The 15,706-nt window shown below is 37.4% G+C and overlaps 1 protein-coding gene across 2 annotated transcripts in view; it reads right to left on the reverse strand.

The window, feature by feature from the left end:
• LOC127560639 (mitochondrial dicarboxylate carrier-like) overlaps positions 1-15,640 on the reverse strand; it is a 31,854-nt gene extending 16,214 nt beyond the window's left edge. For both annotated transcript variants that reach the window (XM_051995376.1, XM_051995375.1), the window contains exons 1-2: positions 14,950-15,640; positions 2,887-3,268 (exon numbers count right to left, since the gene is read on the reverse strand). In XM_051995376.1, coding sequence (XP_051851336.1) covers positions 2,887-2,976 — 90 coding nt within the window. In that variant the 5' untranslated portion in view covers positions 2,977-3,268; positions 14,950-15,640. The remainder of the gene's footprint in view (positions 1-2,886; positions 3,269-14,949) is intronic.
• Positions 15,641-15,706: the final 66 nt, after the last annotated feature.

Here is a 15,706-nt window from a genome sequence, read left to right on the forward strand (position 1 = left end):
TATTTGTTTGTTTTACTAGCAAGCCACTTACCCTGATTGCCTCATCAAAAAACAGACACAGACACAGCTATAATATTCCCTGAGAAATTTTGTGTATTTCAAGGAAAAGAGATAACATACCCTCTTCCTTTAGTGGAAATTATTTGTTGGTTTCATATGTCTCAGGATCTGGCCAAAGACATCATTTTGGAAAAATGTAGTATTAGGCTGACTCTGGGAAAATTTCTCTTTGGTAAATACCTAAGCTGATGAGGTCATCCCAAAAGGGATCCATCCCTGAGGTAAATGGTTAAGAGTGTTAGGGGAAAAAAAAGTCAAAAGATTCAGGTAAATTCTAAGGCAGAGGAAAAGGCTGCAGTCAGCCCTCCCAAGAACAAATATAGAAATCTGGTAGAAAGGACAGGAGGATTCCACTGTGGAACATGAACAGACAATCCAACCTACTCACTCATTTTACAGATGAGGAAACTGAGCCAGGGAAGCAATTTGTCCAAGTTCACAAACGGAATTTTAGCATTGGGATTGTAAATGCAAGTTTTCCTAATTCAAAAACCTGTACTCAATGAAAGTCTATGGAGTTATGACCATTTAAGAGGAAAGGGAACAAGGACATCTAGAAAAAGAATTCAGAGACACCTTTGGGCAGTGGCTAAAAAAAAGTGATTCACCAAGATTAATTAAGTAACTACTGAGCACACTTCAGTGGCTGCATTGGGTTTCTTGGGGTTTTTTGGTCTGGATCTGTGACATCACAAGAGAGCAGAGCTCAGGTTGAGGAAGCTAAACCAACACAGACAGGCATCTGGTCTAGTCTGGCCACAATGAGAAGTTAGTTATTTGCCCAGGATCACACAACAGATATGAGTCAGAAGCAGACCTTCTTGAATTCAAGGCCAGCTTCTCCTTTGGGGTAGTAATTGCCTTAAATTCAAAAAAACATTTCTTTTAAAGAGGATCTAGAGAAACAGGATAGGATGAGATCAGCAAAGAAACTAGGTCTTAGGAGTGGATTCTGTCCACATTTATCAAAAGCAGGAAGCTTAGGCAGTTAAGGAACTTTGGCCCAGAGAGATAGGGATCTCATTTGTTAAAAGGACATAGCCAGAAACCCTTCACTAGAAATTTGTCAGTTTTTCCACCCCTTTGTTTTCCTTATACAATGTTTTTAAAAACTCCAGGCAGTTTCTAACAAACTCCAGGGATAGTGGTCCTTCAGGTATAGCTCAGGAAGTAGAGCACACAGCCCCTCTGGATGTAAGTGGTAGAGTTTATTAGAACACAGGACTGGAAGCAAGACCTGAGAATGAGTCCTGGCAATTACATCCCTGGCTTGGTTCTTAATCTGGAATCTATGAATTTGTCATTTTTCATATTCTGATAACTGTGCTTCAAAATAACTGGTTTCTTTGGTAATCTTAAGAATTGTATGTATTCTATAACATTCTAAGAAGGGGTTCATAGATTTCACCAGATTCAGTCAAAGTGATCCATTATTGGAAAAAAATTAAGAATCTCTAATGACAATGTTAACTCTATTTTCTCTTTGTGGTGGCAAAGATTATGGAAACTAAGGGGATGCCCCTCAATTGGGGAATGGCAGGATAAATTATGGTATAGGACTAGGAATTTATACTACCATGTCCTAATTAAATCATTCAAAGGAATGATTCGGTTCAGAGAAATTTGGGAAAGCTTGTGTGAAGAGAGAAGAATTGAAGGAACAATTTAGACAATAACACCACCATGAAGAAAAAGTTTTGAAAAACTTAGTAATACTGATCAACACAATGAGCAGCCATAATCTCAAGGGTACCAATGATGAAACATGCTACCCACATCTTGACATAAAGATGACAGATTCAGGGTACAGAATGAAACAGATATATACCTTTTGGACATGACCAATGAGAATCTGTTTTGCTTAACTATGCATACTACAAGAGTTTTGTTCTTTAGAGGAGGGTAGCAGAAAGAAAATACAGTTTTTGTCCACTGAAAAACCTAGTGATAAACTGTGTGTGTGCTGTCTGAGGAATGCCCTAGAGAATCATCACCAAATTAGTGATGAAATTTTTGGTCATAGCAACTATTATAAATGGATATAATATCTACCCATAACAAAATTTAACTAGACAAATAGTGACATAGTGGATTGGGGCTGGAGTCAGACACTCCTGAATTCAAATTTGATCTCAGACACTCACTTCTTAGTTGTATGACCCTGGACAAGTCACTTAATCCTGTTTGCCTCAATTTCCTCATCTGCCAAATGAACCGGAGAAGGAAAAAGCAAACTACTCCAGTATTTCTGTCAAGAAAACCCCAAAATTGGATCACAAGGAGTCAGACATTACTAAAAAACACCTGAATGCTCACACAACAAAATTATAGCTCCTTAAAGCACAAGAATAGACTAAGTTACGGAGGGATTGTGACTTGTATTTATGGAGAAGTACCAACATGACTAAGTATCGCTCTTTTTCGGTGAATCTTGTCTATTATAAGATTTGTAAATTCTTTTACTGCAAGGATCATGTCCTATTAATCCTTTGTTTCTCTCCCAGAATTTGCTGTAGTTCATTGCTTCCCCCCTTCCCTTTTCTGGACCTATAAATTTGTTGTTATTAGGAACTTTCTCTACCAATACACATCAATAGCTCATCTGAAACTTAAAAAGTCTTAGTGCTGGGGACAATGAAAGTTTGAAAGATTTGTTGAGATCAGGCATTTAGTAGATATCAGAGATACGACTATGAACCAAGTTTTCCTGACATCAAGGAATTTTAGATACTACACACTAGCCCAAGGATTTCTGAGGAATGAATGCTTGAATTCTAGACCACCTCATTTTCACTTATTCCTTGCAATGGCAAAGTTGGTACTCACCTTAATCAGATCCAGTGGATGGGTCACACAAGTGGCTCCAGCAGAAGCCAGTCCCCCAAAGTACCAGCGAAATGCAATTTTCTTGCTCATGTTGTTGCTCTGAAGGTTTCCACAGGCTCTGGGTACAATAACTATCAATATGTTGTAGAAGTTCTATCAAAGGTTACAGCTGCCACACACTTCTGCTCAAGGAAGTAAAGTGATGGAGATTGTTCACATTGTAGTTAGAAGAAGGTATGCTGAAGTGTTCAGGGATTCTATGTTAACTGATAGATCTGGGAAGGCTGCACATTGGGCTACTGCCCACAGGACACTGGCCAGGTGTCCGCTGTTCCATTAGCACCTGCTCATTTGACTTACAGAAAACCCTTGGAACCAGTATCTGAAGGGTTCAAAAGATACATGGAATCAATCAGTCAGAGCAGCAATAGGTACAAAGGAAGGGGAGAGAAGGACAATATAAACAGATAAAGTTTTATGATGAACATTAGATAGTTAATTCAGTTCAATTATACAAACATTTGTCAAATACCTACTACTCACCTGGCAACAAGCATTTGGGTCTACAAGGACAAGAATGAAAGGTGCCTTGCCCTCAAAGGACTTTTTTCCCTCAAGGAGATTACCATAACACACTACGCACACCACTAAATACAAAGTAATCTGAAGAGAGGAAAAGTCCTACTCTGGATTATGGTACCCAAGACCCGTAAAGACCTCACGTAGGAGGCAGTATCTCAGCTGTGCTTTAATGACAATAGCTAGCATTTTATAGTGATTTAGGTTTGCAAAGTGATTTACAAATACCATCTCATTTTACTCATTTTTCTACTACACAGTAGCTCTGGGAGGTGCATATGATCTATCACCCAGACTGGTCTGCCAAGATGGGAGAGCAGCAGTGAGCCTGGGAAGAGGCCCCAGAACAGTGCCTGACCATACTAGATGGTGGTCTTTGAAGGTAAGGGTGGTGCTTTGCCTTTCCCTGTATCCCCAGAGCTTAGTACATAGCAGGCACCTAATAAAGGCTTACTGGCTGACATAACAGAGGCAAATCGGACCATTTTGAGAAAGCTGAGGAAATGTTCTCCACAGGATCTCTTGGAATACAAAGAGAATAAGAGTTTCTCCAGAAATGAGTGGCACTTAACTAGGCACTTAATGCTTGCTGAATGAATGCAACACTCTCATTGTTAATCCTTAGTTATGGAAGTTATGGAAGAGTGACAGGCTGTGCAAGGTCACCTCTTGAGCCATCCGGGTCTCATGGCCAGATACAGACCAAGATTGCCTACGGGCCTGGATGCAGTGGGAGGCCTCAGCCTTTTTAGCTCAAGTCTTCAACAGGTCTCAGTTTGAATGTGGCAGTGCCTAATCAGTGATTATGGCTCACCACTACTAGGGGAAGTAGGTACTAAAGGCAGTAACCCTATGTTACAGATGAGTAAACAGTCTCAGAAGGCTGAGTCACTTGCTTGTGGTCACACAAATAGTGTCACAGGCAGGTTTTGAACCTGAGTCTTCTAGATTTTATCAGGAGCAGCTAGGTGATGCAGTGGATAGAGCACTGAGTTGGGAGACAGGAAGATATGACTTTAAATCCAGCCTCAGATACTGACTAGCCTAGCTGTGTGGTCCTGGGCAAATCACTTAACCCCCCCCTTTACCTCAGTTCCCCATCTGTAAAATGGGTACACACTGGAAAAGGAAATGGGAAACCACTTTATTATCTTTGCCAAGAAAACCCCATAGCCTTTTTCATGGAGTTGCGTAGAGTTAGACATGACTGAACAATTTCCTGATCAAAGAGCCTCAGTTCAACTCTATCTTTGTGTGATTGTGGACCATTCAAATGGTCCTAAGGCCAAGGCCCCTTTCAAATAGAAATCTATGGTCCTATGATCCGAGGATTCCAAGTCAAACCTCCATGTAGCACTCTGCCTGCCAGAGTAACCCAGAGGCCCTCAGGAAGAGGCACCTAAGCCTTCAAAAACTTGAAGAGTTCTTCTGGCCAAGATGGTGGAGAGGACACACACATCTTGCTCCGTGTTTTCTCTCAGAATAATTTATCTCATGACAAGCCTCAGAATTAGTGCTTGACTGAAAAAAAAAAAAAAAACACAAATAATTACCAAGAGAAGATATCCTCAAAATTCACCAGAAAAGGTCTGTTTTTGCTCGTGGATGAGGACAGCTAGTTCAGGCACAAACCGAAGGCAGGCAGCGGCACCAAAGCAGACAGAGCTAAGGCAGGCAGTTCACAGGTGAGCAGATGAGAGGACAAAACAACTCACTTAAAAACTCAATTGGACAATTAGAAAAAGATATAAAAAAAGTGAGTGAAAAAATACTTCATTGAAAATCAGAATTGAACAAATGGAAGAACTGAATGGTTCAACAAGACACTAAAGCAATCAGTCAAGCAAAACCAAAAAAAAAAAAAAAAAAAAAAAAAAGAAACAATGGGAAAAAAATGTCAAATACCTTCTTGGGAAAACAACAGACCTGGAAAATAGATCTAGGAAAGATAATCCGAGAATCACTGGACTTCCTGAAAAATATGATGAAAAGAGCCTGGACACTATTTTCCAGGAAATTATCAAAGACAGCTGCCCAGAAGTTAAGAGAGTAATATAGAAATTGAAATAATTCATTGATCACCTACTGAAAGGGACCCTAAAATCAAAACACCAAGAAATATAGTGGCCAAATTCCCGAACTATCAGACAAAAGAAAAAATTCTGCAAGCTGCTAGAAAAAATCAATTCAAATATAGAAGAGCCACAATAAGGATTATTCAGGATCTAGCAGCGTCCACATTAAAGGATTGAAGGGCCTGGAATATGATACTCCGAAAGGCTAAGAAACTTGGTATGCAGCCAAAAATAACTTACCCAGACAAAATGAGCATCTTTTTCCAGGGAAGAAGATAGACATTCAACAAAATAAGTGAATTTCATCCTATTTTTGATGAAAAAAACCAGAACTAAACAAAAAGTTTGATCTACAAATACAGAACTCAACAGAAACCTAAAAAGGTAAAAAGAAATCTTGGGAACTATATTTCTACTATAAAGATATATAAAGAACACAGTTTCCTTTCTACCTCTAGTTTTTAGAACAAAGTATACATGTGTTTTTTTGATTTGAACCTGAATCTTCAAGATTTTATCAGGAGCAGCTAGGTGATGCAGTGGATAGAGCACCGAGTTTGGAGACAGGAAGATATGACTTCAAATCCAGCCTCAGATACTGACTAATCTAACTGTGTGACCCTGGGCAAATCATTAAAACCCCTTTCCCCTTTGCCTCAGTTCCCCATCTGTAAAATGGGTACACACTGGAAAAGGAAATGGGAAACCACTTTATTATCTTTGCCAAGAAAACCCCATAGCCTTTTTCATGGAGTTGCGTAGAGTTAGACATGACTGAACAACTTCCTGATCAAAGAGTCTCAGTTCAACTCCATCTTTGTGTGATTGTGTGATACATCTTACGAAGAGGCAAAGGAAACCTATTATATCTGGGAGAAAGAATGGAGGGGGATGAACATAGTGTGTATCTTACTGCCATCAGAATTGGCTTAAAGAGAAAAATATTAGACATTTCGATTTATGGTGAAACTTTTCCCACCTCATTGAAAAGTAGGAGGGGAAAAGGGAAGGAGTAAGCTAAGTGGAAGAGAATACAGAAATTGTGAGGAAAAGGGGTAAGATAGGGAGAGGAATGCTAAAGTGAGAGGAGGGATACTAAAAAGGGAGGGCTGTGAGAAGCAAGTGGTACTCACAAATTTAATACTGGGGAGAGGGATAAGAAAGAAGGAAAGGAGAAAAGGATAAGCAGAGGTTAACAAGATAGCAAGTAATACAGAATTGGTAATTTTAACCATAAATGTGAACGGGGTAAACTCCCTCATAAAGAGGAAGCAGTTAGTAGAATGGATTAAAAGCCAGAATCCTACGATATGTTGTTTACAGGAAACACACCTGAAGCAGGGCAATACATACAGAGTAAAGGTAAAAGATTGGAGCAGAATCTACTATGCATCAGGTGAAGTAAAAAAAAAAAGCAGGGGTAGCCATCCTCATCTCAGATCAAGCAAAAACAAAAATTGATCTAATTAAAAGAGATAAGGGCACTATATCTTCCTAAAGAGTAGCACAGATAATGAAGCAATATCGATATTAAACATATATGCACCAAGTGGTATAGCATTTAAATTCTTAAAAGAGAAATTAAAAGAGCTGCAAGAAGAAATAGACAGCAAAACTATAATAGTGGGAGATCTCAACCTTGCACTTTCAGAATTAGATAAATCAAACCACAAAATAAGAAAGAAGTCAAAGAGATAAATAGAATACTAGAAAAGTTAGATATGATAGATCTTTGGAGAAAACTAAATGAAGACAAAAAGGAGTACACTTTTTTCTCAGAAGTTTATGGAACCTATACAAAAACTGACCATATATTAGGACATGAAAACCTCAAACTCAAATGCAGTAAGGCAGAAATAGTAAATGCATCCTTTTCAGACCACAATGCAATGAAAATTACATTCAATTATGGAATATTATTATTGTTCTGTAAGAAATGACCAGCAGGAAGATTTCAGAAAGGCCTGGAAAGACTTACATGAACTGATGCTGAATGAAATGAGGAGGACCAGAAGATCATTATATATTTCAACAACAATCCTATATGATGATCAATTCTGATGGACATGGCCCTCTTCAACAATGAGATGAATGGAATCAGTTCCAGTAGAGCAGTAATGAACTGAACCAAATATACCCAGTGAAAGAACTCTGGGAGATGACTATGAACCTTACACAGAATTCCCAATCCCTCTATTTTTGTCTACCTGTACTTTTGATTTCTTTCACAGGCTAATTGTTCACTATTTCAAAGTCCAATTCTTTTTGTACAGCAAAATAACTGTTTGGACATGTGTACCTATATTGTACTTATACTTATACATATTTAACATGTATTGGTCAACCTGCTATCTGGGGGAAGGGGTAGGGGGAAGGAAGGGAAAAGTTGGAACAAAAGATTTTCCAATTGTCAATGCTGAAAAATTACCCATGCATATATCTTGTAAATAAAAGACTATAATAAAAAAATACAAAAAAAAATTATGTGTATTCCAAGGAATTATTTTAAAATAAATTTCTTTGAAATTTATTATCAAAAAAAAAAAAAGAAAGAAAGAAAAAGAAAATTGACATTCCATAAAAAGCCAGGGGAAAATAGACCAAAAAATAATTGGAAACTAAATAATCTCATACAAAAGAATGATTGGTTGTAACAGCAAATCATAAACATAATTAATAACCACTCAAGAAAATGACAATAATGAGATGTCACACCAAAATTTGTGGGATGCAGCCAAAAGCGGTAATAAGGGGAAATTTCATATCTCTAGAGGCCTACTTGTGTAAAATACAATGAATTGGGCTTGCAACTAAAAATGCTGGAAAAGGAAAATTAAAAACCCCCAGTGAAATACTAAATATGAAATTCTAAAAATAAAGGAGAGATCAATAAAATTGAAAGTAAAAAAACTATTGAATTAATAAAACTTAGAGTTGTTCTATAAAAAAACCAACAAAATAGACAAACCCTTAGTAAATCTGATTAAAAAAAGGAAAGAAGAAAATAAAATTGTTAGTCTTAAAAATGAAAAGGGAGAACTAGCCACCAATGAAGAGGAAATTAGAACAATAATTAGGAGTTACTTTGCCCAACTTTATGCCAATAAATTTGGTAACTTAAATGAAATGAAAGAATACCTTCAAAAACATAGCTTGCCCAGATTAACAGAGTTGAAGTAAATAGTCAAAACAGTCCCATTTTAGAAAAAGAAATAGAACAAGCTATTAACCAACTCTCTAAGAAAAAATTCCCAAGACCAGATGGACTTATATGTGAATTCTACCAAACATTTAAAGAACAATTAATTCCAATGTTATATAAACTATTTGAAAAAAATAGGTATTGAAGGAGTCCTACTAAATTTCTCTTATGACACAGACATGGTCCTGATACCTATACCAGATAGGTTGAAAATAGAGAAAGAAAATTATAGCCAATTATAGACCAATCTCCCTAATGAATATTGATGCTAAAATCTTAAATAAAATATTAGCAAAAAGATTACAGAAAATCATCTTCAGGATAATATACTATGACCAAGTAGGATTTATACCAGGAATGCAGGACTGGTTCAATATTAGGAAAACTATTAGCATAATTGACTAGATCAATAACCAAATTAACAAAAATCATATGATCATCTCAATAGATGCAGAAAAAGCATTTGATAAAATCCAACATCCATTCCTAATGAAAACACTTGAGAGAATAGGAATAAATGGACTTTTCCTTAAAATCGTCAGGAGCATATATTTAAAACCGTCAGTAAGCATCATATGTAATGGGGAAAAACTAGAACCTTTCCCAGTAAGATCAGGAGTAAAACAAGGTTGCCCACTATCACCATTATTATTCAATATTATATTAGAAACGCTAGCCTCGGCAATACGAGTTGAGAAAGAGATTAAAGGAATTGGAGTAGGTAATGAGGAAACCAAACTACCATTCTTTGTAGATGATATGATGGTACACTTAGAGAACCCCAGAGATTCTACTAAAAAGCTATTAGAAATAATTCATAACTTTAGCAAAGTTGCAGGATACAAAATAAATCACATAAATCCTCAGCATTTTTATACATCATCAACAAAATCCAACAGCAAGAGATACAAAGAGAAATTCCATTCAAAATAACTGTCCATAGCATAAAATATTTGGGAATCTATCTACCAAAGGAAAGTCAGGAATTATATGAGCAAAATTACAAAACACTTTCCACACAAATAAAGTCAGATTTAAATAATTGGAAAAATATGAAGTGCTCTTGGATAGGCCAAACGAATATAATAAAGATGACAATACTTTCTAAACTATTTATTTAGTGCCATACCAATCAGATTCCCAAGAAACTATTTTAATGACCTAGAAAAAATAACATAATTCATATGGAAGAACAAAAGGTCTAGAAGTTCAAGGGAATTAATGAAAAAAAAAAATCACATGAAGATGGCCTAGCTGTACCTGATCTAAAACTATATTATAAAACAGCAGTCACCAAAACCATTTGTTATTGGCTAAGAAATAGATTAGTTGATCAGTGGAATAGGTTAGGTTCACAAGACAAAATATTCAATAACTATAGCAATCTAGTGTTTGACAAACCTAACCCAAAGATCCCAACTTTTGGGATAAGAATTCATTATTTGACAAAAACTGCTGGGAAAACTGTAAATTAGTATGGCAGAAATTAGGCATGGACCCACACTAAGCACCATATACCAAGACAAGATCAAAATGGGTCCATGATTTAGGCATAAAGAATGAGATTATAAAAAAATTAGAGGAACATAGGATAGTTTACCTCTCAGACTTGTAGAGGAGGAAGAAAGTTGTGACCAAAGAAGAAGTAGAGATTATTGATCACAAAATAGAAAATTTTGATTATATCAAATTAAAAAGCCTTTGTACAAACAAAACTAATGCAAACAAAATTAGAAGGGAAGCAACAAACTGGGAAAACATTTTTACAGTTAAAGGTTCTGATAAAGGCCTCATTTCCAAAATATATAGAGAACTGACTCTAATTTATAAGAAATCAAGCCATTCTCCAATTGATAAATGGTCAAAGGATATGAACAGACAATTTTCAGATGATGAAATTGAAATTATTTCTACTCATATGAAAGTGTTCTAAATCACTATTGATCAGAGAAATGCAAATTAAGACAACTCTGAGATACCACTATATACCTGTTCACATTGGCTAAGATGACAGGAAAAAATAATGATAAATGTTGGAGCGGATATGGGAAAACTGGGTCATTGATGCATTATTGGTGGAGTTGTGAAGGAATCCAACAATTCTGGAGAGCAATCTGGAATTATGCCAAGTTATCAAACTGTGCATACCCTTTGATCCAGCAGTGCTACTGCTGGGCTTATATCCCAAAGAGATACTAAAGAAGAGAAAGGGACCTGTATGTGCCAAAATGTTTGTGGGAGCCCTTTTTGCGGTGTCTAGAAGCTGGAAAATGAATGAATGCCCATCAATTGGAGAATGGTTGGGTAAATTGTGTTATATGAATGTTATGGAATATTATTGTTCTGTAAGAAATGACCAGCAGGATGAATACAGAGAGGCTTGGAGAGACTTATATGAACTGATGCTAAGTGAAATGAGCAGAACCAGGAGATCATTATATACTTCAACAATGATACTATATGAGGATGTATTCTGACAGAAATGGATTTCCTCGACAAAGAGAAGATCTAACTCAGTTTCAATTGATCAATGATGGACAGAAGCAGCTACAGCCAGAGAAGGAACACTGGAAAATGAGTGTAAACTGTTAGCATTTTTGTTTTTCTTCCCAGGTTATTTTTACCTTCTGAATCCATTTCTCCCGGTGCAATAAGAGAACTGTTCAGTTCTGCACACATATATTGTATCTAGGATATACTGTAACATATTTAACATGTATAGAACTGCTTGCCATCTAGGGGAGGAGATGAAGGGAAAAGTTGGAACAGAAGTGAGTGCAAGGGATAATGTAAAAAATTACCCAGGCATATGTTCTGTCAATATAAAAGTTATAATTAAAAAAAAGAGAAAAAACAAAACATTGTCATTTGGGAGGATTATAAGACTTATACTAGATCAAGTGAACCTGTATGTATATAGATCTCATATGTTCTCCTACCTTCTGTAGGACTCCTTTCCCTGTCCTCCTTAATGTCAGTGCCTATTTATTATACTGGATATACTTTGTTGGTACACGGTTATTTGCATGTTGTCTGTCCCATTAGATTGTGAGATCCTTGAGAGCAAGATCTACTTTTTGCTTTTCTTTGCATCCCAGAACTTTGTAGAGTGCCTAACACATAGTGGGTACTTAAAAAATGCAAGGTAACATTGCTAATAGAGAACAATAATTATAATTTTAAAATTTGACATTATGTAGCATTTTAAATTCTGCAAAGAGCTTTTTACATCTTATCTCATTTGAATATCATGATAATCATGTAAGGAACATGAGAAGTATTATTCTCCCTCTTTTACAAATGAAGAATCTAAGGTTTGAACAAGTTAAATGACTTATCTAGGATCATACATACATGTAAGAGGTCAAATTTGTACTCAAATCTTCTTTAGTTCCTCTAACTAGTGATCTTATTTATTTATTTTTGCTGAGGCAATTGGGGTTAAATGATTTGCCTAGGGTTACATAGCTAGGAAGTGTTAAGTTTCTGAAGCTGAATTTGAATTCAGGTCCTTCTGACCTCAGGGCTGGTGCTCATGCTACCCCTCTAGTAATCTTTTCAAAACAAGACAAATAGATCTAGGAATTTGTTATATCCAGGTATTAATTGAAATATGCCTTGTGGATATTTGCCATTAATCACTTCACAAGATTTACAGCTTTAAAAAAATCATATAATGATGATAGCCTGAGCAGCTAGGTGACAAAGTAGATAGTGTCAGAGTCAGGAAGATTCATTTTCCTGAGTTCAAATCTGGCCTCACTTACTAGCTGTGTAATCCTGGACAAGACACTTAATCTTGCTGCCTCAGTTTCTTCATCTGTAAAATAATAAGAAATAGCAATAATTTATATTTCTAGAGCTTTTCATGCTTACAATGTTTTGCATACATCATTTCATTTGAGTATTTACAGGAAAACCCTGTGAGATAAACAGCACAACAAAATGTTTGTGGCAGCCCTGTTTGTAAGTGGCTAGAAGCTGGAAAATGAATGGATGCCCATCAATTGGAGAATGGTTGAGTAAATTGTGGTATATGAACGTTATGGAATATTATTGTTCTGTAAGGAATGACCAGCAGGATGAATACAGAGAGGACTGGCAAGACTTACCAGGAGATCATTATATACCTCAACAACGATACTGTTTGAGGATGTATTCTGATGGAAGTAGATTTCTTCGACAAAGAGATCTAACTCAGTTTCAATTGATCAAGGATGGACAGAAGCAGCTACACTCAAAGAAAGAACACTGGGAAATGAATATAAACTGCTTGCATTTTTGTTTTTCTTCCCGGATTATTTATACCTTCTGAATCCAATTCTCCCTGTGCAACAAGAAAACTGTTTGGTTCTGCACACATATATTGTATCTAGGATATATTGTAACCTATTCAACATGTAAAGGATTGCTTGCCATCTGGGGGAGGGGATGGAGGGAGGGAGGGGAAAAATCGGAACAGAAGTGAGTGCAAGGGAGAATGCTGTAAAAAAATTATTTGACATGGGTTCTATCAATAAAAAGTTATTAAAAAAAAGATAAACAGCACAAGAATTATTCTCATTTTATAGAAGAAATTGAGGATCAGAGAATTTTATAGAAGAGGAAACTGAGAATCAGAGAATTTTATAGTAAAGGAAATTGAGAATCATAGATTAAATAAGTGGAGTTAAGGAGTGGAACTGGCATTCAAACCTGTCTTCTGAGTTCAGTGCTCATTCTACCAAACCATGTAGTTATTTAGAAATCCTCTCTTTCTGGTTTCAAGTAATTACAGGATTTATAGAATAAGCAGGGAGACTCAGAAATCAAGCCCTGTGATAATAAACTATTTTTTTCTTAACAATTCATTTCAGATAAATTTGACCAAACAATTAAAACCTTTCTTGCCTGGAGCAAGTGTCTACCTCAGTCCACCTCTTACCTTTGCTCTTTGATACTTCATATTGAAAGGTTCATTCTTACAATGCAGTGTGATTGAGGAAGACTTGATATGGACAAGGGAGTACAAGCTAGGAATTCCCAAGTTCCACTTCAGGTTTTAAAACACTGTGTCCCTAAGAGGCAGTTTACAACATTCAGTAGAACAGGGATAGCACTAATGATGCATATAGCAAAAAAGTGGGTAACCAAGAATTTTTATAAGTTTATACACACATATCTATATCTAGGTCTATCTATTTATATATCTATAAGTACTTATACACATACATCTATTCATACACATCTATATGTATACCCATCAGGATATTTGTATATAATACAACATGCCTACACGTATATATACCTACCTTTATATGTGTATACATGCATATCCACATCTATATACATGAATATACATCTTTGTGTATAATATACATATACAAGTATCTATACCCTTCTATGGTCTATATACATATACACACATCTATAGGAATATCTATTTATCTGTGTATAATATACATACACATGTATGTATCCCTATCTGTATGTGTATATATACATACCCATGCACACACCCATCTATAGCTATGTATATCTACATATCTTTGTGTATAATACACACACACATATATCTGTACCTATCTATATATCTATGTGCATGTATATATACACAGCATGAGGTTTCTATAATCTTGGGCCGTTGTCATCAGTTAAGAGTGCAGTTAAAATCCAAATTGTCCAAGATGAGTTCCTGTTAGGCTCACAGTAAAAACATGGAAGGTCCAACCTGGAGATAGTATGACCCGGTCATTGCAGTCCATGAACCTTTAACTGAATTAATCAGATGCTGGAACGGTGGGAATGGGGGTGGGGCTTAGAGGAAAGAAACATTCCCTAGACGTTGGGGTGGTCTTGGGCCACTGGCCTGGTGTTTCCCACCTCTATTGATTCCCCTTACCCTATATTTAGACTAATGAAATAAAATTAAAAGGCACAACCGGGGCAGAGAGTGTTTTTCGGGGGCGGGGGATTTCCGTCCTCCTTTTCCTAGGCGTGGGAAGAGAAGCTGCAGCACGGACTGATTGAGAATAGCTCCGGGGAGTCCGTAGTGGGGTAATTGATGGGGGAGTATCCCCTTTTCTCCCAGACCTTCTGGGCTCCCCTAAGTCAATAAGGTCGTGGAGCTGGGGCGGATGCTTTTATTGATCAACCGAGAATTATTTGACAGGCCAAATTTCAGGGCGTGGCATTGAAAGGTTAGAGTCCCAGGGCCTGTTTGCTCACCTGAAAAACCGATTCACTTGAGTGAAGTTGCAATGAAAACAATTATAAAAGGAAGGTGAAGTGTCAGCCTGAGGCCGTGCGGGATGCTGGCGTCCACCAGACCCTCCTCTAGCCCAGGCCTCCCACAGTGCCAGCCTTCCGGGGGTAGTAGGCCCCGCAGGTGCTCCACCCTTCCTACGTTCGAGGGTGGGGGAGGGGCGGCGCAGACGATGGCCAACCGCCTTGCCGAGCCCCGGGGCGCACGTGACAGGTGCGTGGAGGTGGGCCCCAAGTCCGAGGGTTCCCCAATACCCACCCCATTTCAAAAGCGTACCAGTCACCAGGTGACCAGATTGGGCCACCCTGGTCTAAATCTGCAGAGGTTCCGGTTCCCGATGGAAGGGGCTCAAATTGTGGGAGAATTACCAATTGCTGGAGGGAGAGGGGGGTGTGCCCTTACATGCTTACTAAATGTTTGTTAGCTGTGGAGTAAAGGTAATCCTTCATTCTAGTTGGACTCCATGACACCCTCATCACCCGTCCTTTCTAGCTCTGATTCTAGTAAGGGCCCTATGTTGTAGGAGGTGATAAAAGGCCAAGGTTAGGAAATTCTTGTTGGATTGGGTGTGAGGGCCACTCATGGGCACAATACAACTTTCTGCTCAGAGGAGGAGGCAGGTACCCTCCAGTGTCCAGTACTGTAATCTGCCCTCTAACAAAAAAAAATGTAATTATAAGAATTGGAAAAAAAAAAAATCCCTCTTTCAGCTATCAGAAC

This window comes from Antechinus flavipes, chromosome 4, assembly GCF_016432865.1.
Source record: "Antechinus flavipes isolate AdamAnt ecotype Samford, QLD, Australia chromosome 4, AdamAnt_v2, whole genome shotgun sequence".
Lineage (NCBI taxonomy): Eukaryota > Metazoa > Chordata > Mammalia > Dasyuromorphia > Dasyuridae > Antechinus > Antechinus flavipes.